General features: G+C 39.1%; 1 protein-coding gene across 1 annotated transcript; it reads left to right on the top strand.

Annotated features, from left to right (window-relative positions):
• Positions 1-833: 833 nt before the first annotated feature.
• Positions 834-25,474, top strand: LOC149313431 (meprin A subunit alpha-like). Its single transcript, XM_089519100.1, has 13 exons — positions 834-893; positions 1,133-1,157; positions 1,279-1,332; positions 1,824-1,864; positions 1,945-2,020; positions 5,959-6,076; positions 6,525-6,700; positions 10,982-11,203; positions 13,359-13,499; positions 15,128-15,343; positions 18,091-18,561; positions 22,964-23,131; positions 25,391-25,474. Exons 1-13 carry the CDS (start codon positions 834-836, stop codon positions 25,417-25,419), a joined length of 1,797 nt encoding a protein of 598 aa, XP_089375226.1. The 3' UTR covers positions 25,420-25,474.
• The last annotated feature ends 146 nt before the right edge of the window (positions 25,475-25,620 follow it).

Here is a 25,620-nt window from a genome sequence, read left to right as displayed (position 1 = left end):
GAATATTCCTTGTCTGAGAAATCGCTATGAAATGCAGGGGACCACCATAAATTGACAAACACATTCCTTTTCCCACATTCTCTCTTAATTTTTGGCTTCCTTCAATTGCTGCAAACTGAGTTCAAAGTGCAAAAGTAATCTGCACTCAGTGAATTCATCAGGAGGGAGAAGAGAGGAAGATTAAACAAACAAACAAACAAACAAATATTGTCTTACCTTTTCCAATAGGCTGAAGCAAAAGCAAACTGCTGCAGCTTCTCCTAGCTTTGGAACAGAATATCTTGTTCTATATGATTCCAAATTGCTTCTTGAGGTAAGCAAAAGTAATAATACAACTTGTAAAAAACAGGAGAATGTTAGAGCCATGCCAATTAAGAGGGATCTTCCTTGACGAGACTCCCCTTGAATTACAGCATGTCCAGAACTGTGCACCAGGCACTTTCTTGACCTCTCTTTTTCATAGATATATGGATTCCACCTCTAATATTGAAGAGAAAGCCTCAGAATTGAGTTGATATATATACTTCATAAACCTAGTCTACATTTTTAGGCCTAAGATTTCTTACCAATACCATGTATCGAAGCAGTTTGTTCACAATATCTCACCAGGACTTTATCCTTTTTCCTAGATTCAAAATGGACATGACTTGAGAAAGAAAGGTTAGTTTGAAAGAATATTTAATTATTAGGAAATAGGAGGAAGGCTTAAACATTAGATTACAGCTGACTCATTATCATGATACTACAACAGCATTGTATACAAAGTCCAGCATTTTATATGAGCGATTTATGCAGTTGTGTCCTCAGACATTCAGAGTTAACAACTGTTCAATATGTCTTCCTTTCAGCTCCTGCATCTGGTAGCATTGGTGGCTGTTTCTTCTGCCTTTGTGGTAAGTTCATTTTATGGATGGTTTCTGATAATATAAAGGTTGAGATATTATTATTATTATTATTATTATTATTATTATTATTATTATTATCAAGCTTTATTTATAAAGCACTGTAAATTTACACAGCACTGTACATATGATTAGTTAAAAATAGAATATAACAAAAGAAAATAAACCTGCCTGTGGTGTACATTTATCATCCTTCTCCATGTTTTTATGCTGTCCTATTGCCGTTACAGATCAGGAAGACAGACGATTATGAAGGTACACACATTAAAAAGCCATGAAACAGTTGTCCATTCTTAAGGTGGGAGATAACATGCTGAAAATATTATTACCTGGAGAATAATTACTTACCTTAACATTACTGTTTTTCTGTTAACAGAATACTCCTTAGATGAAGGAAAACCTAGACCAGGCATCCCAGAAATCAACACAGGTAAGCATGTTAATGGACAAAAACAACATTTTCATTTAGATCAGGGGTCCCTTATTTTGCTCAATTTGTGCACCTGCAGTATTGTATGAGGTTCAATTTGCAGTTTAAAAATTGGAAATTAAACTTCTTCATCTTCAAATGCTGTATTAGTTTTGTAGGAGGTTTGACCATTAACAGAACATTTCATAGGGGTGTGGGACATAGAAGAGGTTAGGAATCACTGATTTATGTGTATAGATCAGTTTATCAAGGCTTAAAGCTGATAATAATAAATGCATATTTTCTAAGATTCAAGCATATTCTTTATGCATGGCCAAGGGCAGGAACAGACAGTCATGAAGGGACAGCTTGAAGCTGCCCCACCAAAGATTTTCTCTCTGTGTCCTCTTCTATTAGCTTTAAAAAACCAAACTCTAAGCATCAGTTAGAAAACAAAAATAATAGATGCTTTGATACATTGCTCTTTAACTTTTTATTTTTTCCCCTTTCAGCATCTGTTAGAAAGTTCTTTGAAGGTGACATTATTATGCCGGTATGCTTTGTTGATATAATTCTTTGGGGAAATTTTTGAGTGTAAAGCACTTTGTAAAGTCATCTTCATTTTCTTGACAGTTGGAAAAAAACGCACTTAGGAACAGCTCCTACAGATGGAAACTTCCGGTTCCTTACATAATGGGTGACAGCTTGGGTAAAAAGTTCTCTTATATTCTGGGACTGACTGATTAAGTACTTTGCATTATGATACATGCTGTTATGTAGTTTGGGTTGCTGGATTTGATGAGTGAAAGGTACACGTGAAACAGTGTTTTCCTTGTTTTTTTTCCTGCAGCCCCTGAAAAAGCATATCCAGAGCATTGTGACAAGTGCTATGTTTGTTATGGTGGGAGAGGTGGCGGTTGTGCTAAAATCAGGAACTTTGTATGAGCTGTGCCAGATTCCTTATTCAAATGCATGTTTACTCAGAAGAAAGTACTGTTGAGTTTACTGGTCTTACACCGAGGAATAAGGATACATAATTGCAGCCTCAGTAACTGGGCTTCCTCTGTAGTAAAGACTAATGAAATTATAAGTTGATCCTAAATTAATTTTGTCAATGAAATGCAGAAGTTTAAAAAGGAAACCAAACACTAATAACTGAAAGACATTACTTCAGTATAATTGTGTTAGAGGTTAGATGGGCCGATAACATTTATGACAGAGTGCAAAAGATACCATACAGTGATAGTCCAGAGCAATCAAATTGCCTTATCAGATTGTTAGTGTTTGTACTCTCTGAGTCTCACCTATTAATACTTTTTAAAATATAGCAGAATTAGAGACAGAATAAAGGAAAAAACTTTCATCATATCACAACAGGTATGCAACCAGACTATGGACTAGACATTTAGCCTGAGATACAACACAGTCAAGGAAACCCAATTGCCAATCACTGTAGATCTTCAACTGGAGATTTGCCGAAGCATGTTTCAAATGAGTTGAGGAAAAGAAAGAGATATGTAAGATTTTGTATGAATTCTGGTGTTCTTCAATCTAAGATATGCAGAATGCTTTACACTGCTATCCACAAAAAAGGAGACACAAAAGATGGTAGCAGTTACAGAACCATCACACTAATTTCCCAGGCAAGCAAGCTCATGCTCAAAATTCAGTAGCATAGAATCATCCATGTATGGAGTGAGAGATCCCAGAGGTGCAAGTTGGTTTCAGAAAAGGAGGAGGCACTAGGGATCACATTGCAAACATATGATGGGCAGTAGAGTGCACAAGGGAATTCCAGAAGAAAGTAAGCATGTGTTTCATTGACTACAGTAAGGCATTTGACTGCATACATTATGAAAAGCTATGGCTTGTTCTTAGAGGAATGGGTGTGCCACTCCACCTGATTGTCTTGATAACCTGTATTCAGGACACAAAGCTCCAGTGAGAGCTGAATGCAGAGAAACAGAATGGTTCCCAATTGGTAAAGGAGTCAGTCAATGATGAATTCTATCACCATGTCTGCTCAACATGTATGCAGAAAATATCATATGCAGAACAGCATTAGACTCAGAGGCAGGAGGAGGTAGGGATCCACAGATGCTGGAAGGGAAGGTAGGGATCCTTAGCATGGGGCTGATGAAACTGCCTTACTCCCAGATGGCAGGAAACCATACAGTGGCTGTGTTCCTATGTGCATTCCTCAACTGTCACTACATGGTTTCTCCTGGGCAGGGTGATGCCCATCAGATCAAAGGTGAGGTCCCACATTTCTGAACTCATGTCTCATGCTAAGTCAGCATAATAATAATAATGTGCCTTTTTGTTCTCTAAATCAAAACAAATGAGTGATTGTCCCTCTACCTGTAACTGGCCTTTCACCGCTTGCAAGCTTGGGCACCAAATTCCACTTAAAAGTCCTGTTGAAGAGCAGCATAGTAGGTCAGCATAGCAGGAGACTGGAATCTCCTCCTTGGCACCCAGATATCTTCTGCAGAGGCATGTGGGCCTTTTTGTGGGCCTCTGGGCACAGCAGCCAAAAAGGCGGCTGGCTAGTGAGGGCACAAGCCCTGGTCTTCCCTGGGGAGCTAAGTGCTCCAGTGGTGTTTGGGCTTTGACTGCACACATTTATTTTCTCAGTGACATTCATGAAAAGGAAATGATTAAACTCCCTAATAAATGATCCCCAAACATTTTTAACATAGGGATAATTGAAACAGTGGCCTCCAACAAGCTTTCCCACTATGTATTCTCAAGTGTGTGAGTGATTACCCATAGGCTTTCAGACAATATATATTTAATTCATTATGCTCTGTGTTTTAATCTTTTTTCTACTAGTAACAATATACTCTTGATTTATAAAAATATCTATACTGTTTTCATCTGTTCTCTGAAGATGGCTCCAGATTATACACTGGATCAAAAAATTTGGGGTACTGTTTTGCAGTAATGCTGACACATTACTGAAGGAGTAGAAGAATTAACTGTATCTTTTAAAAATACTGTTATCTGCCTTGGTTATAATATCTTTTTATTCTCAGTCCTCACTACACAACATAGATTTTATGGGAGATAAGACAGCAAAATATGTGGGGGAGTGGGGGAGGGAGGTGCCCAAAATTATATAAGAAATGAACACAGTATTATTTCTATGGTTTATAGAATACTCATTTGTTACAAATGCAACTGTTTGGTTTTTCAAATACCATCAAATTCAATGAAAATTCCTTTAGTTGCAGAACCTACAAATAAATAATACTGTGTTTTTTAGTCTTTCCAAAGAAATTAACCTACATGTATATTTAAAAGTTGATTCACAGAATGTGCTACAGTGTGTACTCATGTTTGTTGCTGTTGTTGTTGCTGTTGTTGTGTGCCAAGTGATTTTTTACTTATGATAACCCTTAGGTGAACCTATCATAGAGTTTTCTTGGCAAGTTTCTTCAGAGGAAGTTTGCCATTGCTATCCTTTGAGGCTGAGAAAGTGTGACCTGGCCAAGGTCACCAAGGACTTTTTATGCTTGAGCAGGGAATCAAACCATGATTTTCAAAGATGTAGTCCAATGCTCAAACCACTACACTATGCTGGCTCTTTCTGTATACTAATGTATAAAAATTTTAGTCAAAAATTGACCCAAAAAGCCTGGGTTGACTAGTCACAGGTCAATGTCAGTACTGTACTTTAACTCTTATCCAAAAAGAAGGAACCATCCTCTTCTCTTAGTGGCAAAAGAAGAGAGCTTAGTCTGTCTGGAGAGCACCTAAAAAGAAGCACCAACTTTCTAAACTCTTTCTGCTGCAGCATGTTTTTGAAAGTCTGGGTGGGAAAATGGCAATGATGGCAGTTCTTTGGTGCTTCTCTTCAAAGGAGCACTGAGAGGAATCAGGCTCTGAAGAATCTGAATAAGACATTTGTGTATGTTTGTCAGCTTTTCTGGGTTAAAATCAGGCAAAGTTATGTTAAATGTTAAAGGCTATAATAATTGCTGACATACTCCCGAGCCCTACCGCACTGTCTGGGTGCCATCTTGGCGCTCATTCTGTGGGTCAAAAAGAAGCCCCTTTTTGGGGCTTCTTTTTGCTCCATGCTCATGTGTGTGTGTGATTGCCATTGCCTGCTCACCGCTCCTTTCTACCTGTCTGTCAAGCCCCACTGTGTCCATTTTCTTTGTTTGCCTTTTATCCTTTTTGACATGTGCATTTTCTTAGGCCTGCCCATGCCTTGTTGCCTCCTCCACGCATTCCTCCTCATCCATTCAACCTTTAGGATAAACACAAACAGTCTGGATTGCTGGATTTTGTAAATTCTTTGGCATCATTTTCTTTTGCTTCTCCTTTACGTCCTTTGTTACATGCCCCTAAGTTTTACCCTTGACTTATCCATGGGTCCTATCAAAATCCATATTTTTGGCCCCCAAACTAGTCCTTGACTTATGATCAAGTTCAGACATTACAGTTCAGACTATGTAGACAGTCACAGACTTTACAGACAATTATAGTTACAATTTACAGTTACAGACTTTAAAGTTCAGATTAAAACCTAGAGTGGATACACCATTCCACTGACATGGGAGCCATCCCTCATCCCAGCCTATATACTTATTTACTTGGACAATTCAAAATACATTATATATTGTTTCTGTGTTTCAGACCTCAATACCAGGGGTGTTATCCTGCAGGCGTTTGAGATGTTCCGACTCAAATCTTGCATTGACTTCAAACCCTATGAAGGAGAAAAATCATATCTCCAGTTTGAAAAACTGGATGGGTAAATTCAATTACCATGTGTGATAATGGCATGGTGTGTGTGTGTGTGTATAAAGTGATACAACTGGCTATGTAAAAAAAATAGTATTGCAAATGCTTTGCATTTCCTTCCTCATGTTTTATTGCTTCCTGTTATAATGCCACTTTATGTGCATTAATTGAGCATGCCCTCAATAACTTTTCAAAGTTACACATATAATTTGGGATAGGGCGTGTAACTGAGTCCCCTTACATGGTTTATCATTAATAAGAAATGAAATCTAATTGTTTTTCATAATTAGGTTTTCTGTTGCCTATTCACAGTCTGTTCACTCACAGAAAGTCTCATTATTTTGACACATGGCAAAGCTGGCAACCTTTTTTTCAGGAGGGGAAATTACTGTCTTTGCTTTGATGTAGTTTTTTCCCTCACCATAAATGGATAAATGTAGCATGCTCTTGTCCGACAGCTGCTGGTCATTCGTGGGTGATTTTCAGACTGGCCAGAATGTTTCTATTGGAATGCGCTGTGAATATAAGGATACTGTGGAACATGAGGTTCTGCATGCACTTGGGTTTTATCATGAACAGTCACGGAGCGATCGAGATGATTACGTTAACATTTGGTGGGACGAAATTATCGAAGGTAAGTTCTTAATTGTAAGAGAACATGAAAACGTCTGTAACAGCCCATGTCATTTCAGATCTTTTGTAGCCCATATTGGAATCTTCTTTCTTCATCTAGATTTTAATGTTGGGTCTGGAAAAAAAAACTCTTCCTCTGCCTCCAAAGTGATTGTATAAAAAAATAATGCCAAGAGTTCCAGGAAATTCTTGGAAAATCACACTGTGGGGCATTAGCAAGGACGCCATTCTGATAGTAGAAAAAGAGGGAACTAGGGTTCGATACCTCCGCTCTGCCATGGAAACCCACTGGTTGACCTTGGATGAGGCACACACTCCCTGCCCTTGAAAACCCCATGATAGGTTCACATTAGGGTCACCTAAATCAGAAATAATTTGAAGGCACACAGGAACAACACCACTAAGATCCCTGTGGAACCTATAAGACAATTTAATTCAGCATAAGCTTTCATGGACTATAGTCTATTCTCCAGGGTCTTAGAGCACAGCCTCAAAAGCGAAACATAAGCTCTCTTCTTGTTGCTCAGTCACCTTGGTAGCACCTTTTGTGGTGCTGTTCCATCTTACATTCCCTTTCTGTGTGTTTACAAATATTTTGCTATTGAGCCTTCACTCCATGTTCTAAAAAATTAGTCCACAAAACCTAATGCTAGATTTAAAAAAAAAAAAAGGCTAATTTTAAAGATGCCATATGACTTCTTTTCCCTTTCTTCTTTTTATATCAGAAGAGATTAACATGGCTAGTGCTTTGGAAAATGTCACTTGTATGGCTCTGGGAGGAATAAGGAGACAATACTGGCAGATATATTTTATAGTTTTTTCACCTGCTGTAATATTTTTAATGCAGTTACAGCACCTCTGTGTTCTTCTTACCAAAAGTACCTTTCCAGGTTTAAAATGTAAATGCAAAATTCTGTGCTCCACTTCTTATAGAAACACTCGCAGTACCTTTGGTGATAGTATATCACAACAATTAATTACTGAGAAGAAATTTAAAGACCATAATTTAATTTCCTGCCTAAATCTGTGGCCTGTATCTCACAGTTATTAAAATGTCAGTATATCATTGTTTTTATTTATTTTAAATATTTGAATTCTCCTCTTCCAACATGATCCACTCAGTGTTTACTTTTTTAAAGAGAACATTTAAAATAAACATTTTCAAAAAAAGTTGTAAGAACAATATATAATCAAATTTTCAAGCAATCATAATTGGTTTACTATTATGTGTGTGTGAAAGGTAATGAAAAATACTTTGTTTAAACATTACAAATAGTTCTGCAAACATGAAAACAAATTATTTTTCTTTTTATTACCTTTCACACACAGAGAGAATCCTTTCCAAAGATCTGTAAATGGGGTTCCAAATAGAAGGAAGCAATAGCTGCAAAATCACTAGTTCTTTTTTTACCAATATTTGGGGGGAGAGAACTAAGGTATGGGTCTAGAAGTATGGAACATTCACATTTGATCAACATTTGGTATAAGTTTACCACCTGAATTGCCTCTTATCGATAGGAGAATGAACTCTCATGATTATCTCAGTACAGATGAAAGTTCTTTTAAGTATGCAGATCCAAACCAATACAAAGTTTGTGTCTGGGGAAAACAGCCAGCAGCTGATAATGAGCCCCAAAACAAGATAGAGACAAGCAAAACAAAATAGCACAACACAGTGTGTGTATTCATAGAATCATAGAATCGTAGAGTTGGAAGAGACCACAAGGGCCATCCAGTCCAACCCCCATTAATAAAGCAAGTGTTGAACCGCAGACTTACAAAACAAAAGGCAAAATTCCAAAAGCAAGGTCTGTAATCAGTCCAGGTTCAAGTCAAAGGGTCAGAACAATCAACATAGTCAAGATGTCCAAAAAGGGTCGAGGGTTCCAGCAAAACAGAATGGTCAGTCAAAGATCTACAGGCCCAGCCAAGAGGTCAAGAAGAGAGTTCATGAAGGTGCTGTCACCAGGGGAATTACTTAACCTCTCACAAAGGTTCTGGCATTCCTCCCAGGCTATTATCTTCAGCCCTCACTGGTGCAGCTGTTCCTTAATTGCTCGGTGTCTCATACAAAGCCTATGAGACCGCCACAGCCCCACCCTTGCAGATCTCCTCTGGCTGTAGGAAGGCATTGGTAAGTTCGCCTCTGTCTCCTCCTCCTCCTCCATGCCAAGATTGCCAAGGGACTCTGCTGCCTGGACGCTGGGCTCCTGACTATCCTCTTGGGCAGCAGTCTCTGTTGGTATTGTCAGGGTAGAACTAAGGCCAGGCTCAGGTTCAGAGTCAGACTCCTCTCCTGAGTCCTCTGTCAGGCTGGGGATGACAGTTTGAAAGATATAAGAAGCAGGGGCATTATGAGAGGGATGCAGGGAGTGCGGACCACACTGGGTGAAAACTCAGAGGCACATGAACACCTAGCGGGGCAGTTACCAGTCGTCCATCCCAACTCCCTGATGACATCCCTTCCCACAGCCAAGGTGCCTCTGCAAAAGAGGAGGAAGTGACATGGTAAATAAATAATAAATAATAAAACTTTAATTTATATCCCGCTATTTGTTTCCACAATCAAAGCGGCGTACAACCTTTAAAAAATACAATATATACAATTACCCCCTTAAAAAAGGATTAAACAATTCTATGCATTAAAATTACAAATGATAAAATCTAAAAACAGTACGATAATAAAATAATGGAGGGTCAAGTCTTCACTTATATATCTCTGTGGGAGGAGTGTTACATGGCCGGGATCTATTCCGGGAAGGCCTGTCGGAAGAGATCCGTCTTGACAGCTTTCTTGAAGCTCTCTAGGTTGGTAATTTGACGGATCTCGTCCAGCAGGCCATTCCATAAAGTGGGAGCAGTCGCGGAAAAAGTCCTCTGGGAGGTTGCCATCAAGCTGGTCTTTGTGGACTGCAACAAATTCCTCCCAGAGGATCTGAGGGTACGGGGCAGATTGTACGGAAGGAGGCGATCCCTTAAGTAGGTTGGGCCCAAGCTATGGAGGGCTTTAAAAGTAATGACCAACACCTTGTACTGTGCCCAGAAACAAATAGGCTGCCAGTGGAATGATTTCAATATAGGTGTAATATGGTCACTCCTAGTTGTTCCTGTAATCAATCTGGCTGCCATATTCTGCACCAGTTGAAGTTTCTGGACTAGGCACAAGAGTAGCCCTATGTAGAGCGCATTGCAAAAATCAAGTCTTGAGGTTACCAGTGCATGTACTACAGTTTCTAGGTCACCTTGTTCCAGGAAAGGGCACAGCTGACGTATCAGCCGGAGCTGATAACAGGCACTCTTGACCGTTGCATTCACCTGATTTCTCATCTGAAGCGACGAGTCGAGAAGCACCCCTAAGCTGCGAACACAGTCCTTTGAGGGGAGCGTGAACCCCTCTAGGACTGGAGGTTGCGGCCCGATATCTGGTTTGGGAGCCCCTACTGTAAGTACTTCCGTTTTGTCTGGATTCAATTTGAGCTTGTTTTCCCTCATCCAGTCCATTACTGCTGCAAGACATTGACTGAGGGGAGAAATGCCATCTGTCGTCATTGCTGATGACTGAGACATGGAGAAGTATATTTGGGTGTCATCAGCATACTGATAACACCCCGCTCCATAGTAGAGGAGGAGGATGCAGCGTGTTGCCCTTCCCTCCCACTGTCGCACCCTCCTATCCAGCCAGCAACTCAGCCAAACTGGAAAAGGCGGTTGGGTGGCAGTGGGAGCTGTGGATCTCTCTGCTTCCATTCCCTTTCACTGCCTCGCCCTCCTGCCCAGTTGGGCCTGGTCAGGGAGCTGGCCAGGTGGGAAGATGAAGCAGTTGGAGAGTGGGGCTGTCCTTTCCATGAGTTAATGCACTGGGTGACACCAACACCAGTGATGCCACAAAGCAAATTCAGTTGGAAGCAGATTGGGAGCAAGTTCTATAGCTTTAGAGGTACATACTCAGTTCAGCTGTCCTTGCTGAAAACTGTCATGACTGGCTTCAATGCCAGCTAAAGTTTCTGTATCCTTAATGGCAACTCTATGGTCAGATGTGTCCTAATTGCATCTGGACTGCCTTCTTCACAAATTGGCAGAGCTCCCTGCTAATTTATCTCCCAGTGGTTTCAGGCAGACAGCTTGAGCAACAAAATAGAACACAGAGAACAATATCATTACAATAAATAATTAATCAGAGTTTTTTGTTCAGAGAAGCTTTTCCCTAAAATACATGCTCAAAGGGCTTAATATAATACTGCCTTCAAACTTTTCTAACAGCATGGCAATCATTTCTTTCTAGGTCAAGAACACAACTTCAACAAATATGATGATAGTTTCATTTCTGATTTAAACACACCATATGATTATGAATCTGTCATGCATTATGGACCATATTCATTTAACATAAATAGTAGCATCCCTTCAATTACAACTAAAATTCCAGAATTCAATGATGTGATTGGACAAAGCCAGGATTTGAGCAGAATAGATCTAGAAAGACTTAATCGCATGTACAATTGTGGTGAGTTGACATCTTCTTCATGCATTGAAATGCTGTTTGGGTGCTTTTTAAAAATGTTATTAGATTGGGAAGGAACGATGAAATCATTTTCCTTTAGTCCACTTCAGTGGAAGATGAAATTCTGCAAATGTTTAAAAACAAACAAACAAACAAAAAAAACAGAACCATGGCTGGGCTCCTGCATCAACCTACAAAACTGTACATTTGAGATTTTTAAGTCAAGAGCATGGCTAAAGCCTAATGTTTATTGGGAAAAACAAAAGAAAATAGGTTTAAATATTTGTGCAATTATCATTGTATCTATTTTATATTGTTCATTGGAAGGTGACTTTTATGTAGGAGACACATTGGTTAAGCATTCTTTTGGGGATTAAAAAACAATATCCTTAGAAAGAATGCAAAATTGATATGATTAGCTATTCTAAATACAAAGATATAGCCATGTTAGGAGCTTATCACATTGAATTTAATGTGACTTTTCCCCAACGGGATACAATTGCATTTAATTTTAAAAGCAGGGGTTATCTCACCCAGCTGCGAATGTGCAAGTGCAACTCATATACAGCCTGGATCCCAGCCATGCTTATCCAACAGCTTTTCAAAAATGGGATGTGATAACACCCCCTTTTAAAATTAAAAATGCTGTATCCCATTGGGGAGAAATTGCTTTAAATTCAATGCAATAAGCTCTTTAGTTTGTAGAATCAGTCTGTAGAGAGAGCTTTTAGCACTGGCAGAGGACGTGCGTAGCCGAGTGAAAATGCATTTTATCACATGCTATACTGTCATCAAGGCGTCCCCATGCCATCGCCCAGCCCTAAGCCATCTCCAATCAGGGCTCAGGCACGTGAATTTTGAAAGATGGAAGCTTTCCAGTTGAGCAAAATCACGCTGGAGCCCTGATCAGGGATGGCTTAGGGCTGGGCAATGGCATGGGTATGACTTGAGGACAGAGTAGCATGCAATAAAATGTGTTTTCACTCGGTCACGCATGTGCCTTCCCCTGCCCAGATTGGGGGCAAAAGTGAGTGTGATAAGCTCCTAACTGAAAGAAAGAGGTTGGCTTTTATAGACAAAAGTCTACTTCCTTAGATTAATATGGTCAGTCTGAGGAAGTAGACTTTAGTCTACGAAAGCTCACGCTGCCAACCTCTTTCTTTCAATCTTTCTTGTAGTCTCAAGATCCTTCCACATACTAATTTAAAAATACAGTTGTCCCTCCACATTTGCAGATGTGATTTTGCAGATTTGATTATTTGCAGTTTTAAAAAATATGTTCTCTTTAGGAATCTCTAAATCTTCCAGTGCAGTTCTGCTGGAAGTTTACTGTAGAGTTGTGTTGGAGAACCCAGAAGTTCCTAGAGAGGTCTGCCAGCATGATTCTATGATCATCTTCTGGCAGATGTTGACCAAAGTGTTGCACTGAAGGACCTGGAGATTCCTAGAGATGTGTTCTCTTAGGTATAAAGAATAATGTTGTTTTTTTTAATTTTGTTTTTTTTCACATTCATGGGGATATTTCACCCTTAACCCCAGTGAATGTGGAGGGACACTGTAATGTAATAAGCTTTTGTACATGCCATAATGTTGATGAAGTTGTATTTTCAGCTAGCAGGGATACATAGTTGTGGTTTGGGAAGAGTTGGAATTATGCAGGTCAGAGGGAATAGAAGTGTAAAAAGCAGAAATAATGGTTATTTTATTAATAAAATAGTATTTGGATAGTAATACAGACATCCTTACACTGTTCTGCAGACTAATGGGTATAATGTAATGTCCTTACTTCCTATTTAGTCCAATTGAGATTGAAGTCATTGATTAATTATTGTTCACCTCTTACTTTATTTTACATTGCCTGAATCTGAGATGTATATAACATTGTAAGGTCCTGTAATAGTGTCACCAGAGAACATACCAATAGAGCTAGTACCTGAATATGCCCTTCACAAAGTGACCCCTTCACCTAGATGCTGACTGCCATGCAATCAAAATCATGGGTGTGGTGGGATGGGATGAAATGGGATGGGGGTCTTCAGCATGAATTGTGAACTCTGTAAGGAATGGTGATTGCCACAAGGGTGAAAGGATTTTTTTCAGAGAGAGAGAGAGAGAGAGAGAGAGAGAGAAATACACACATTTTTTGTATATCCTACAGCTTCTAGTCTCACGCTCCTTGACCAGTGTTCCTTTGAATCCATTAATATCTGTGGTATGATCCAGAATGGAAAAGATGATGCTGATTGGCAGCGTACTGTGATTTCAAATAGTGACAGCAACTTGGTGGGCCAATGTGCAGGTAGTACATTAGAGTATTTTTCCCCTTTGGATGAGCATTTCCTGTTTGCAGCATGAATTACTGCTGTTTGCTGTCAGAAAGGCTAAGTCATGGTGAAGCATTATGTTAGGCTGGACACAGTTGAAGCTGGATTAACTTATACTCAGTGATCAAAGGAGAGTTGTTTGCTTATGGTCCCTTAACATTTTTATACTATTCTTAGAAGTAAAACTCCTATGCTTCTGTAAGCTTGTCAAATAGTAGGTGAGTTCTCCCTCACCCCAGGATTGCAACCCAATCCATCATGTTTCCCACCTATCCTCCAATCTACTTTTTTCATTTTCTTTTCTTTTCTTAGACTTTCCAAATTCCAGTGGCATTACAATCTCTTCTTTACATCCAATTCAAAAGAAGCTGTCTCTCTGTTAAAGCAGTGTTTGCTGTTAGTAATGAGTGGGGTGAGGGCAATCAGACTTAAGCCTAACCCTGACAAGATAGAGGTGCTCCTGCTCAGTCAGGCAGCAGATCAGAAAATAGGGATTCAGCCAATGCTGGATGAGGATTAAACTCCCCTTGAAATCTCAGGTTTGCATCTTGGATGCATTCCTGGACTTAGTTCTGAGCCAGGTTTTGACAGTGGCCAGCAGTGCATTTGCACAGTTAAAACTAATGCACCAGTTGCACCAACTACTGGAGATGTGACCACTGAGATCTGTCATCAGTGAAACATGCCGTGATTTCATCCTGTTTGGATTATTGTAATGCAGTCTGTGTGGGGCTTTTATACTTTTTAAAAAAGTATAAATTCCAAATAGCAAACCTTGATTTTGCCATTTAATATAAGAAATACCATTTTACTACGACATTGTATTTAATGGGACCTGAGCACTTATGGATTTTGTTATCCCTGGGGATCCTGGAACCAAACCTTACCATATACCAAGGGCCCACTCTACTCATCTTTCACACAAACAGTTCATATCACACTATCATAGAATTCATAGAGATAGAAGAGACCCCAAAGGGCCATCCAGTCCAACCGCTTTCAGCCATGAAGGAACTCACAAACAAAGCACCCCAGACAGATGGCCACCCAGCCTCTGTTTAAAGACCTCCAAAGAAGGAGGCTCTACCACTCTCCGAGGGAGTGTGTTCCACTGTCAAAAAGCTCTTGGTGTCAGAAAATTCCTCCTAATGTTTTTTTTTTATATTAAATTTTATTAATAAAATAACATACAGCCAACAAAAAAGAATAATACACACACACAAAAAAACCAATATACAAATACATAATGTTGAGGTGGAATTTCTTTTCCTGTAGCTTGCAACCGTTGTTCCGGGTCCTATTCTCTGGAGCAGCAGAAAACAAGCTTGCAATATCCTCAGTATGACATCCCTTCAAATACTTATACAGGGCTATCATATCACCTCTTAACCTTCTCTTCTTTGTAGAGATGGGATATTCATTTGTATTAAACTCTCAAAAATGAAATCCCAGCTAATATTATCAAATGGCTTTTTGGCGTTGCCACAGTAAAACCAGTTTTTTATTGTGCTTTTCAAAGTATTTGATAATATCTACAGTACAACAAATGTTAATCCTTATCTGTCTCTTTGGTTTAAACATCCTTCTTTCATCTGCTTTGTAGAGATGGGACATTTTATGCATCTGGATACAACAGAAGGGCATTCAGGCGAATCAGCCATTTTGGAATCCCGGATCCTTTACCCAAGAAGGAATACAAAATGTCTACAGTTTTTTTACAAATTTGATGGAAGTCTGCAAGATGAGCTCATTATCTGGATTAAAAGTGATGATGGCACTGGAAATGTTCGGAAGACAGATAAACTACGATCAATCCCTGGTATGATTTGATCTTTGAGATTTTAATTACTAGATTTGATTCCTCATATCCAGAATATAACTGGTTTGGGCAATAAAGCCTAGAATAGATTCTAAAATGATAGTCAGCCTTTCATGGATCCACAGATTCTGTATGCATGGCTTCAACCTTCCACAGCTTGAAAATATTCTCCACAAAAATTCTATAAAGCAAACCTTGATTTGTCATTTTTTTTTATAAGGGACACAGTTTTACCATGCCATTGTATATAATGGAACTTGAGCATCCATGGATTTTGATATCCATGGGGGGTCCTGGAACCAAACCCCAGTAGATGCCAAGAGCCCACTATATAATGTTATAGGCACAAAACAAAAAATGAGTTTTGACATCAATCTCTGTGGTTATTGCATTCCAAATGTATAGGATGAATGCCCTGATAAATTCTTTCCCTATTTTATAATCTAATTATAATCTTAGATGTTTAATAGAACACATTTTTAGAGGTGCAATAGAATAAATGTACCAGATGAGTCTACCCTAGTTTTAAGTTCTTCAGCAGAAGGTTTTCTTCCACTCTGTGGAAAGTTTGATGAGGACATGAGAGAAACCCTTCTCAGAGGCTGCTTGCACTCTCTGTAATTCCTTTCCACAAGAGGCTAAGCTGCCCTGTGCTCTGCTCTTTTTTTGCTGTCAGGCAAAGACTTTTCTATTTCAGCAGAACTTTGGGCATGAACAGACATGTCAAATGAATCTGCTTCCAGCTGCTTTGGAGGCCTGCTGTTTAAATGGCATGTGCCTCGAAAGTGGTTAGAAGCTGCACCAAAGCCGCACTCTGGTCTTTAGGACTGGAGCAAAAAGGAGCTGGCATAGTCTGGGTCCTGGTGGCACCAGCTGCCCCCTGCGTTCACAGCCTGCCTTGGCAGCAAGCTGTGTGGACAGTGGGGTCCTGACCTGCTTCCAGCCAGAGGGGACTCAGGCCACTCTTTTGTGCCTGTCTGTTCCACCCCTTAGACTTTCAATTGGTTGTGCAGATGTGATTTTTAATGGGGTGAGCTGGACTTTGATTTTTATGGCTAAAACATCCTTTCAATTTAATTTTGAATTATTTTAATAGTACATGTATTGTATAATGGTTTTTAAACTTTTGTATTGTACATAACCATTTGCATGGTAACTTACAGTGTAAGTCACCCTGGGTCCCATATTTTTGGAAAGGTAGGATATAAATTTCATAAATAAATAGATTAATTATTATGGCATTTGACTGCAGAGTGCTCTAACTCCCCGTAACAAAATGGGCACAACAACATTGGGTTCCTACACATGCTTCTTACTAAAGCCTCCTTACAATATGGACATAGTTATTATGGTGTCTTCTTTTTTTAACAAAACTAATGTCTTGTTAATGCAAAAATATACTTAATTGGGTTTATATTATCACTATGTTTTCAGGGTGTACATAAAATGGCAGAACCAGCTTCATTAGAAAAGTGCAAGGAGCATTGATCTGTTGAATTGCCAAACCTGCCAACTTTAGCCAGCATAGCAAGAGATGAGAAATGTTGCAAGCTGAAGTCCCTACTGAGTTTCCACATGTAATCTATGTAATCAAAATGAGCTGAGACTGGCTAGGGAGGCAGAAAGCCACAGGAAGGGGTTCTTCAAAATATTTGAATCAAGAGACTGACCAAGAAACTAGTGGAAACACAGGTCAGCAAGGATGGCAAAATTCAAACAGAGCACACTGAAAAGGCAGAACTGCTCAATTCCTGTTTTGCTTCAGTTTTTCCCGCCAAAAAGACAACCATGTGCTTCCAATTTTCAGTAGAGACCTTGGCAAGGAATCTGGATTGGATCCCAAAATACTGAAGTAACTTGCTGACATACTCAAAGAACTATTAGCCATCATTTCAGAGAAATCTTAGAGAACAAACGAGGTGCCAGAGAACTGGATATGAGCAAACATTGTTTTTTTCTTCAAAAAATTCAAAAAACAAAAAAGATCCAGGAAATTGTGGGCCTGTCAGCCTGATATCAGGAAAAATATTAGGAAAATATTATATAGGAGTCTGTCTGCAAGTATCTTGATGACAATGCAGTGATCAGTAGGAGTCAGCATGGATTTGTCAAAAACAAATCCTGCCAAACTAATCTTTTTTTCCCCAGTAATGTCACTAATTTAGTAGATGGCAAGAATGCTGTGGATGTCATTTATGGATTTCAGCCAAGCATTTGATAGGATTCTCCATGATATTTTGATTAGCAAGCTGATTAAATATGGAATAGATGGAAACACTGAGATGTAGCCATAATTGGTTGGAAAACTGTGCTCAAAAAATTGTCATCAATGGATGTGCTTCAGACTGGAAGGAAGTCTCAAATTGAGCACCACAGGATTTCATCCAAGGACCATTACTCTTCAACATTTTTATCAGTGACTAAAATGAAGAGTTGGAGGGACTCCATATCAAGTTTGCAAATGATACAAAACTGTGAGGAATGGCTGACACATTGGAAGATAGAAACATAATTCAAAAGGACTTTAATAAGCTAGAAAATAGGACTGAAATTAATAAAATTAAATTCAATAGAGACAAATGTAAAATCTCTATTTTTAGGCCACAAAACTCAAATGCACAGGTATGTGACTCTATGATGCTATTGCACCTTTAGCCATTTGCTATTCTGAGGCCAAATAAGGAGCATCAAGCGCTACAAAAGTAGTTCATGCAAAAATGCTCAGTTTTTCTCTTCTTTCTTTACAGCTGATGGAGAACAAAACTGGAATTTAGCCACCATTCCTTTCAGTAGCCAGACTAAATTTCGATATGTTTTTCATGGCATTAAAGGAAATACATCCAGCTCTACTGGTGGTATTAGTATTGATGAAATCAGTTTGACAGAAACACAATGCCCCACTGGCATCTGGCAGATAAGAAATATTACTTCCCTTTTAAACAGTACCTCAAAAGGAAACTACACTTCAAGCCCTTTATTCTATAGTTCAGAAGGTTATTGCTTTGTGCTCAGACTCTTTCCTCATGGTCCAGCCAGCTCAACAAGCAGAAGTTATTTGGGAATCATGTTTGCTCTGTGCAGTAGCCAGAATGATGGAGTTCTAGAGTGGCCAGCTGGGAACAGGCAAGTGACATTCACTATAGTTGATCAAGATCCTGACATTACCCAAAGGATGTCAGCAAGTCGGAGCTTTACTACAAACCCTGAAGAACCTTACGGTAAGTCTAAGACCTATGTCATGCTTTAACATTGATTGACTGACTCAAGCATAGGTTTCCCTGTTGCTTAGCCAATGTTTGTTAGATTTTATTTCATAATCCCTATTCATGGATTTTATATTCTAGCATAATAAGGTTGAATTTAGATCTGACCATGCTCCCAGTATGGGACACAAGGAGGTTCACAATATATGTTAAAACCAAATACAATTATAACAATGGTTAATACAAAACTTCAAAACCAATTAATTTAAATTTTAAATAAATTTATGGATTTCAGCCAATTAATTTAAATTTTAAATAAATTTAATTAATTAATTAAAACATAAATTTAAAATAGTAAAAATACAGTTAAAACATAGTAATAATGATAAAAATACAGCACATCTTAGTTAAAAGACCTTCTTCAATGACGAGTTAACAGCCTACATAAATAGGAAGGTATATTTGCCAACTGGCAGAAAAATGAGAGAGAGGGCCAACCTAGGGTCCTATAGGCGGGAATACCACAGCCTTGGAGCAGCGATTGGGAAAACTCTTTCCCATGTCCACACCACCTAATGATGGTGGGACAAAGTGAAAGCCTTGGTCTTTCAGACAGGCTGGACCTAGCTCTTTAGGCTTTTATAGATCATAGTCAGTACTTTGAATTGTGCCTGGAAACAGACTGGTAGTCAGTGAAACTGTTTCGGACGCGGAGTTAGATGTTCCCTATAATTAGCTCCAGTCAGCAGTCTGGCCACAGAAATTTAGACTTGCTGAAGTTTTCAAACAGTATCCAAGAACAGCTCCACATAGAATTTGTTACAGTAATCTAAACAGGATGTATTACCATGGACAAGTCTGACATCCCAATCAATAAGTGCAGCTAGTAAACCAGCTTTAAATGTGCAAACATACTCCTAGCAATCTCTTAGACTTGGTTTTCTAAACTCAGAGTTGAATCCAAGCATTCATCCAAGTTATAGCCTTGAGATTTCCGGGGGAGGGTTAGTCCATTCAGCAGAGGATGTATCCTTGTTCCCTGATCTGCTTTTTGACACTTCTGTTTTTATAGATTAAGTTTCAGTTTGTTTGCCCTCGTCCAATCCATTTCCAAGAGAAGGGACTGGTTTAACATTGAGACAGCGTCCTTGGATTAGATGGAAAAGAGAGATTTTGATACAAAACATACTGCCAAAATAATCCAGTTTGAGATCACTTTAACAGCCCTGGCTCAATGCTAGGGAATTCTGGGAACTATAGTTTTGTGAGACATTTAGCCTTCTCGATCAGAAAGCTCTGGTGTCACAATAACCTATAATTCCCAATATTCCTGGAACTGAGCCAGGGCAGTTAAAGCAGCCTCCAACTGGATTATTTCTGCAGCATGTTTTGGACCCAGGTTGCATGTCATCAGTGTACTGGTGACACCTGACCTCAAAACATTGAATAACTTTTTCCAGCATTTTCATACAGATGTTGAACAGTATGGAGGACAACACAGGGATGTGAACCACTGGCTAGTATTTCAAACAGAAGTTCCCCCAGCACCTCCTTACTGGAATCACTGCAAAACATTGTTTCTAAATCTCATCCCTGATGAGGGAGCCCAGAAGGATGCCATGTTGATGGTACTGAAAGCTATTAAGAAGTCCAGCAGAAAAAATGGAGACACTAGTTCCTGCCATCCATGCAAAGCTGTTCCATAACCAAGCGTCAAGCAGGACTGAAATAGACCTCATGGACCCCTTTATTTGATCCAATAACAGATCTAATTTTTAATGCTATGTATTTCTTTAAAACATGTTGATCTCATGTAAATCTGGATGAGCTAGAGAAGTAAATAAAGATATAGGAGATAGTGGGCAAGATTCTGGATTGTACTGGTAAAACTCTGCCAAGTGTAGCCTCGTTTTCTCACCCTGCTTCTGCAACCTGCTCTTCTGCCTTTGGAATTCCACCCGTTGTCATTTGGTAGATGGGGATGATGAAGGAGCAGTCAGGCAGTGGCCATTTGTGTTCTTTTAGCTCTACACACAAAGATACCATCATTCTCCAAGGTTCTAAAGGACCCCCCCCCCCCCCAGGAAGCCCAGGACCAAACCATCTTTTTCATACATCCAGCTGCAGGAACACAGCTGACCACTATTTGGCCAGGCCTGGGCTCCTCCAGCCATTAAATGGCTATTGAGGTATGCCAGTGGCAGAGGATTAGGTTGTACATCTACAGGATCATTGTGAAAAGGAGGGGCTGGATGCCTCCTTCCACAACAACCTAAAGCAGGTACTGTAATACACAAGTTACCAACAGGATTCTGACCAATGCATTCTTCTGGCTATTAATATGTTACAGTATTGATGAACAAATACCATTCATAGAAAGAGGTGCACTCTAGACCAGACTATAATATAAATGTGACCATGAAGAATGACAGTTATTGAATATTACACAGTTTCTGATGGTAACCCCTGAATCTGCCATTTGTGCTTTGATCTGTTATTGAGCACATCCACTTTGCAATCCTTTCCACACCTATAGAGAGCCAGTGTGGTGTACTGGATTGAATGTTGGATATGACTCTGGAAACCAGGGTTTGATTCCCAGCATGGCCATAAAACCCACTGGGTGTCCTTGGGCACGCCTCATGCTCACAGCTTCAGAGGAAGGCAATGGTAAATCCCCTCTGAACAACACTTGTCAAGAAAAGCCCACGATAGGTCCATCTTAGGGGTGCCATAAGTTGGAAATGACTTGAAGGCACACAACAACAGTACACCTATAAATAAAATCCAACTTGCTTTTAGATAGAGTTGCATGCTATTGTATATATTAGGGTATTTATAGGAAATAGCAAGAATCCTGGAAATGTTTTTAGGGGGGAAATGTCCCTTTTCGTTAGCATGCTAAAAGTCCATAAGTTTCCATGATACCAAATAATCAGAGACTCTGGAGTTTATCGCATCGCGTTCCGAGAACATTTTTGGAACCCGATTGGAACGGAACACTTTCAACTTTACCGCACGTTTTTGTCCCCATCGGGTTCCCATCGTGTTCTACATACCCCTCAAAGTGTTCCATATGTGTTCCTCGGAGGGAACGGATGAGAAAGTGATCCAAGCTTGTGGAAACGTTTTTAAAACGGTCCAAGAAATGTCAGAGCGGTAATGTAATCCGTTCTTACTTCCGTTCCCATGTTCTGCCTTGTTGTGATTGGCTGAAAGGACTTCCCTCCCTGCATTCTGTCTCCCCAGCTCTAGCCTGGCCCTGGATGGGGCTCTTCGACTGCAGAGTCCTCCAAAGCCTGGCTGGAGCTTGAGAGAGGCTGTCTCCCCAGCTCTAGCCTGGCCCTGGACAAGGTTTAAAAATGTAGGACCTTCTTTTTAAAATTTCCTGGCCAGGAAATTTAAAAAAAAAAGTCCTACATTTTAAAACATTGTCCTACATTTTTCCTAGTTTGTAGGTCCCCAGGGATGGCAACCCTATGTTTATGTATATGTATAACATTTTAATATATGTGTGTGTGTGTGTGTCTAAAAGTATACATACAATATATATACAATATACATATTTTAAATATGTAATATATACAAAATATATATTATATATAATATAAATATATTACACACAATATATACATATATATGCATATTATATATATATATATATATATATATATATTTGTATATATAGATTGCGGACTATATGTGTGTATACATGTGTGTGTGTGTGTGTGTATGTGTCTATATGTATCTTGTATATAAAAAGATTAGGTTGTGTTTGCACAAATATCTCCCTGTAAAAGCCTTTTGTTCTGTGTATGTGGTACTCATGAACAAGAATACACTGCTACAAATACGCATGTGCAAATATTGAAACGTTCTCATACTTATCACGCTTCCTATAAGGACAAATGCGGTAAATTGTGTTCCCGTTACGTTCTCGGAACGCTTTACATTTTCGAATGTGATAATATCCGTTCCCATAACGTTACATCTTGAAACATTTTCGGAACAGAATAGAAACGTTTCAGGCACTGATGCGATAACCTTCTTAGGCTTCCTCTGCTCCAATACCGAAAGGAATCTTATCTGGGATCTTAGTTCCCAAAGTGGGTGAGAAGGAGGCAAAAGCTTGAATTTCAGTTCTGAAGACTATGGAGAAGCACATGGTCAATGTCAGGACTTGACTTACAATGAAAATGCACATCATGAAACAGTCTTTTTAAAAGCCTCACATATTTAAAGACTGTGACTAGTCTAATCAATTGGAATACTAGTATTTATGTAAGCTTATGTATTATTATTTGAATCTTGAAATGTCACAAAATGCTAGGAGATCTTGAATCTCATAAAATGTTAGAAGGGTACGTTTCAATTTGTTTATGAGTTTCTTGTTTGTTTGTTTAATTTTGCATGACAGATGGAAGCTATTATTGGGACAAGCCCTCAATTATTGGATCTTTCGATCCTTTCTATAACCGCTCCATAGGCCCAATGTGGGGATGGAATTACATCCTGCCACACAGCGAATTGCATCGGAGGAGTTTCCTGAAAAACGACAATCTAATCATCTTTGCCAGTTTTGAAGGTAGAATGTAATTTCTTTTCCAACATATTATTTATTTATATATTTACTTCACTTGTATGCCACCCTTTTCCCAGAAGGGATACAATTATACACTTAATATACAAGAAAATAATGCCCAGAAAGTCAAAGAAGACTTACAATACCCAAACTGGCTGGAGAATTTATTAGAACTAATTTTGTTTGGGTGAGCACCTTTCCCAAGTAAATGAGATTCTATTAACAGATCAAGAGATTTAAAAAAAAAATGAAACAAAGCAGACCGATCTCAACATTGTGAGAACCAATTTATAAATAATAATAATAATAATAATAATAATAAATATAATAAAACTTTTATTTCTATCCCACTTTTTGTTAAAAACAATCAGAGCAGCTTACAAGAGTTAAAATACCTCCATATATCCAAAATATCCCCCCATTATTGTAACCCACCTTGATCTGTGGAAAGGCGGGCTATAAATAAAGATTTTAATTATTGTTATTATTATTTATTAAAAGACAATTAAACAGTATAGAATTTAAAATTACATAACAATTAAAACCAATAAAAGTGGCAGAGTCATAATATATATATGGAGGGGGGGGGGCAATCACCACATGTGATTGGAGCTGTGGTGGCGCAGTGGTTAAATGCCTGTACTGCAGCCATTCACTCAAAACCACAAGGTTGCGAGTTCAAGACCAGCAAAAGGGCCCAAGCTCGACTCAGGCTTGCATCCTTCCGAGGTCGCTAAAATGAGTACCCAGACTGTTGGGGGCAAATTAGCTTACTTGCTAATTAGCTTACTTGCTGTTCACCGCTATGATCTTTGGAATAGCGGTATATAAATAAAACAAATTACTATTATTATTATTATTATTATTATTATTATGTCCGAGTAGTTTATTCTGGAAAGGCCTGCCGGAAGAGATCCATCTTGATAGCTTTCTTGAAGCTGTCTAAGTTGGTGATTTGACGGATCTCGGCTGGCAGGCCGTTCCACAGGCTGGGAGCGGTTGCAGAAAAGGCCCTCTGGGAAGTTGCAGTCAGTCTAGTTTTTATAGGTTGCAATAAATTCTTCCCAGAGGACATGAGAGTATGGGGCAGATTATATGGAAGTAGGTGATCCCTTAGATAGGTTGGGCCCAAGCCATGTAGAGCTTTAAAGGTAATAACCAATGCTCAAAAACTAATAGGCAGCCAGTGGCATGACTTTAATATTGGTGTTATATGGTCACTCCTAGAATTTATTTTTATTTGTTGGTTTAATGGATTTATATCCCACCTTTCTCCCAAAATGGTGGCTCCAAGGGGAGATTAAGAGAATCATACCGTGATCTATGCAAGAAATAACAAAACTTCCCCCAAGGATGTAAAGAGAAAGAGCTTTAGTTCTGCAGTATTGTAAAGGAAAAAATGATGTGGCATCAATATGCTGATCATGGGGAACAAAGCCAAGAAAAAGAGTGTGGACCAGAGAGGTGTAATGCTGCTTAGCTTGTACCTGATGAAAAGGAACAGTGAGGAAATTTGTAACAGATTGTCACCTCTTTCAGAAGACTTTATCACAAGTGAGGAATTTCTCTTAATTTTGAATGAAAAGAAAATGGGGCCAGAACACATTCACGTGAATTCGCTAGTTCAGCGAATTTACGTGAATGCAAATTGCGTTTGAACTGGCTTCCCATTGCCCGAAAATAGCATGTCATTGCCCGAATTTGCATGTGGTAGTCTATTACACAATAACGTGAAACCCCATGATTGCGCTCGGACTGACTTCCCATTGCCCGAATTTGCGTGTATAGGTTATCACGTAATAACATTAAACCCCATGATTACGTTCAGATTGCCATTGGATTATACTTCCAATTTCTCTTGTCTGATAAACTCCAGAGACACTGAACTGCATGAGAACATGGACAAACATATTAAAAGCAACAAATTGAGGAATAGGAGGGAAGAATGTGGCAAACATAAATGAATTGGTGGATCAGCAAAGCCTACAAAGCTGACAGAGGCAGGGACCAGAGTGGGAAGATGGCAGTGTTTCAGATGATGGTACTGGAGGAAAGGGCAATAAGTCAGGGAAAGAATGAGGGACAGAAACAAGGGGAAGGTCAACTGTATGAGATGTTGAAATAAGTAAACTGGCAACCATGCAGGAGCAATTCTTCAGCAAGAATCCAACACAGAGCAGTTCTTCATGAAGATAAGGATGTTCCTGTGACATATGTGGACAACTGTAATGATGTCTGGTTTTTTCCTTCTTTTTCTTGCAGTTGTTGAAGATCCTGGTAGTGTTTTATAATCTAAGAGCATCATTTCTTTTTAGAGGTTTTCACAAGCATGTGCGTCCTGTACATTTACACTCCTTAGAGCAATCTTTGGGTGTAATTTATGGATTCATGATGTCTACAAAGAAATTCTTGCAAAGAAAATAAATTCAAAATAATAAATGCATATGTTCTTCTGAATGTTATCTGTATTGCAGCCTGCAGTTCCATCTATC

This window comes from Sceloporus occidentalis, unplaced genomic scaffold, assembly GCF_023333645.1.
Source record: "Sceloporus occidentalis isolate IW3139 unplaced genomic scaffold, rSceOcc1.0.p SCAF_4, whole genome shotgun sequence".
Classification (NCBI taxonomy): domain Eukaryota; kingdom Metazoa; phylum Chordata; class Lepidosauria; order Squamata; family Phrynosomatidae; genus Sceloporus; species Sceloporus occidentalis.
This window is presented reverse-complemented; position numbering and strand designations above follow the sequence as displayed.

Bases quoted from the DNA above. Each gene is read 5' to 3' on its own strand.
- LOC149313431 (XM_089519100.1), top strand. From the start codon at position 834: ATGTCTTCCTTTCAGCTCCTGCATCTGGTAGCATTGGTGGCTGTTTCT. The intron at 2,021-5,958 runs GTAAAAAGTTCT...TCTGTGTTTCAG, and splicing joins CATAATGGGTGACAGCTTGG to ACCTCAATACCAGGGGTGTT. The intron at 15,344-18,090 runs GTATGATTTGAT...CTTTCTTTACAG, and splicing joins TAAACTACGATCAATCCCTG to CTGATGGAGAACAAAACTGG.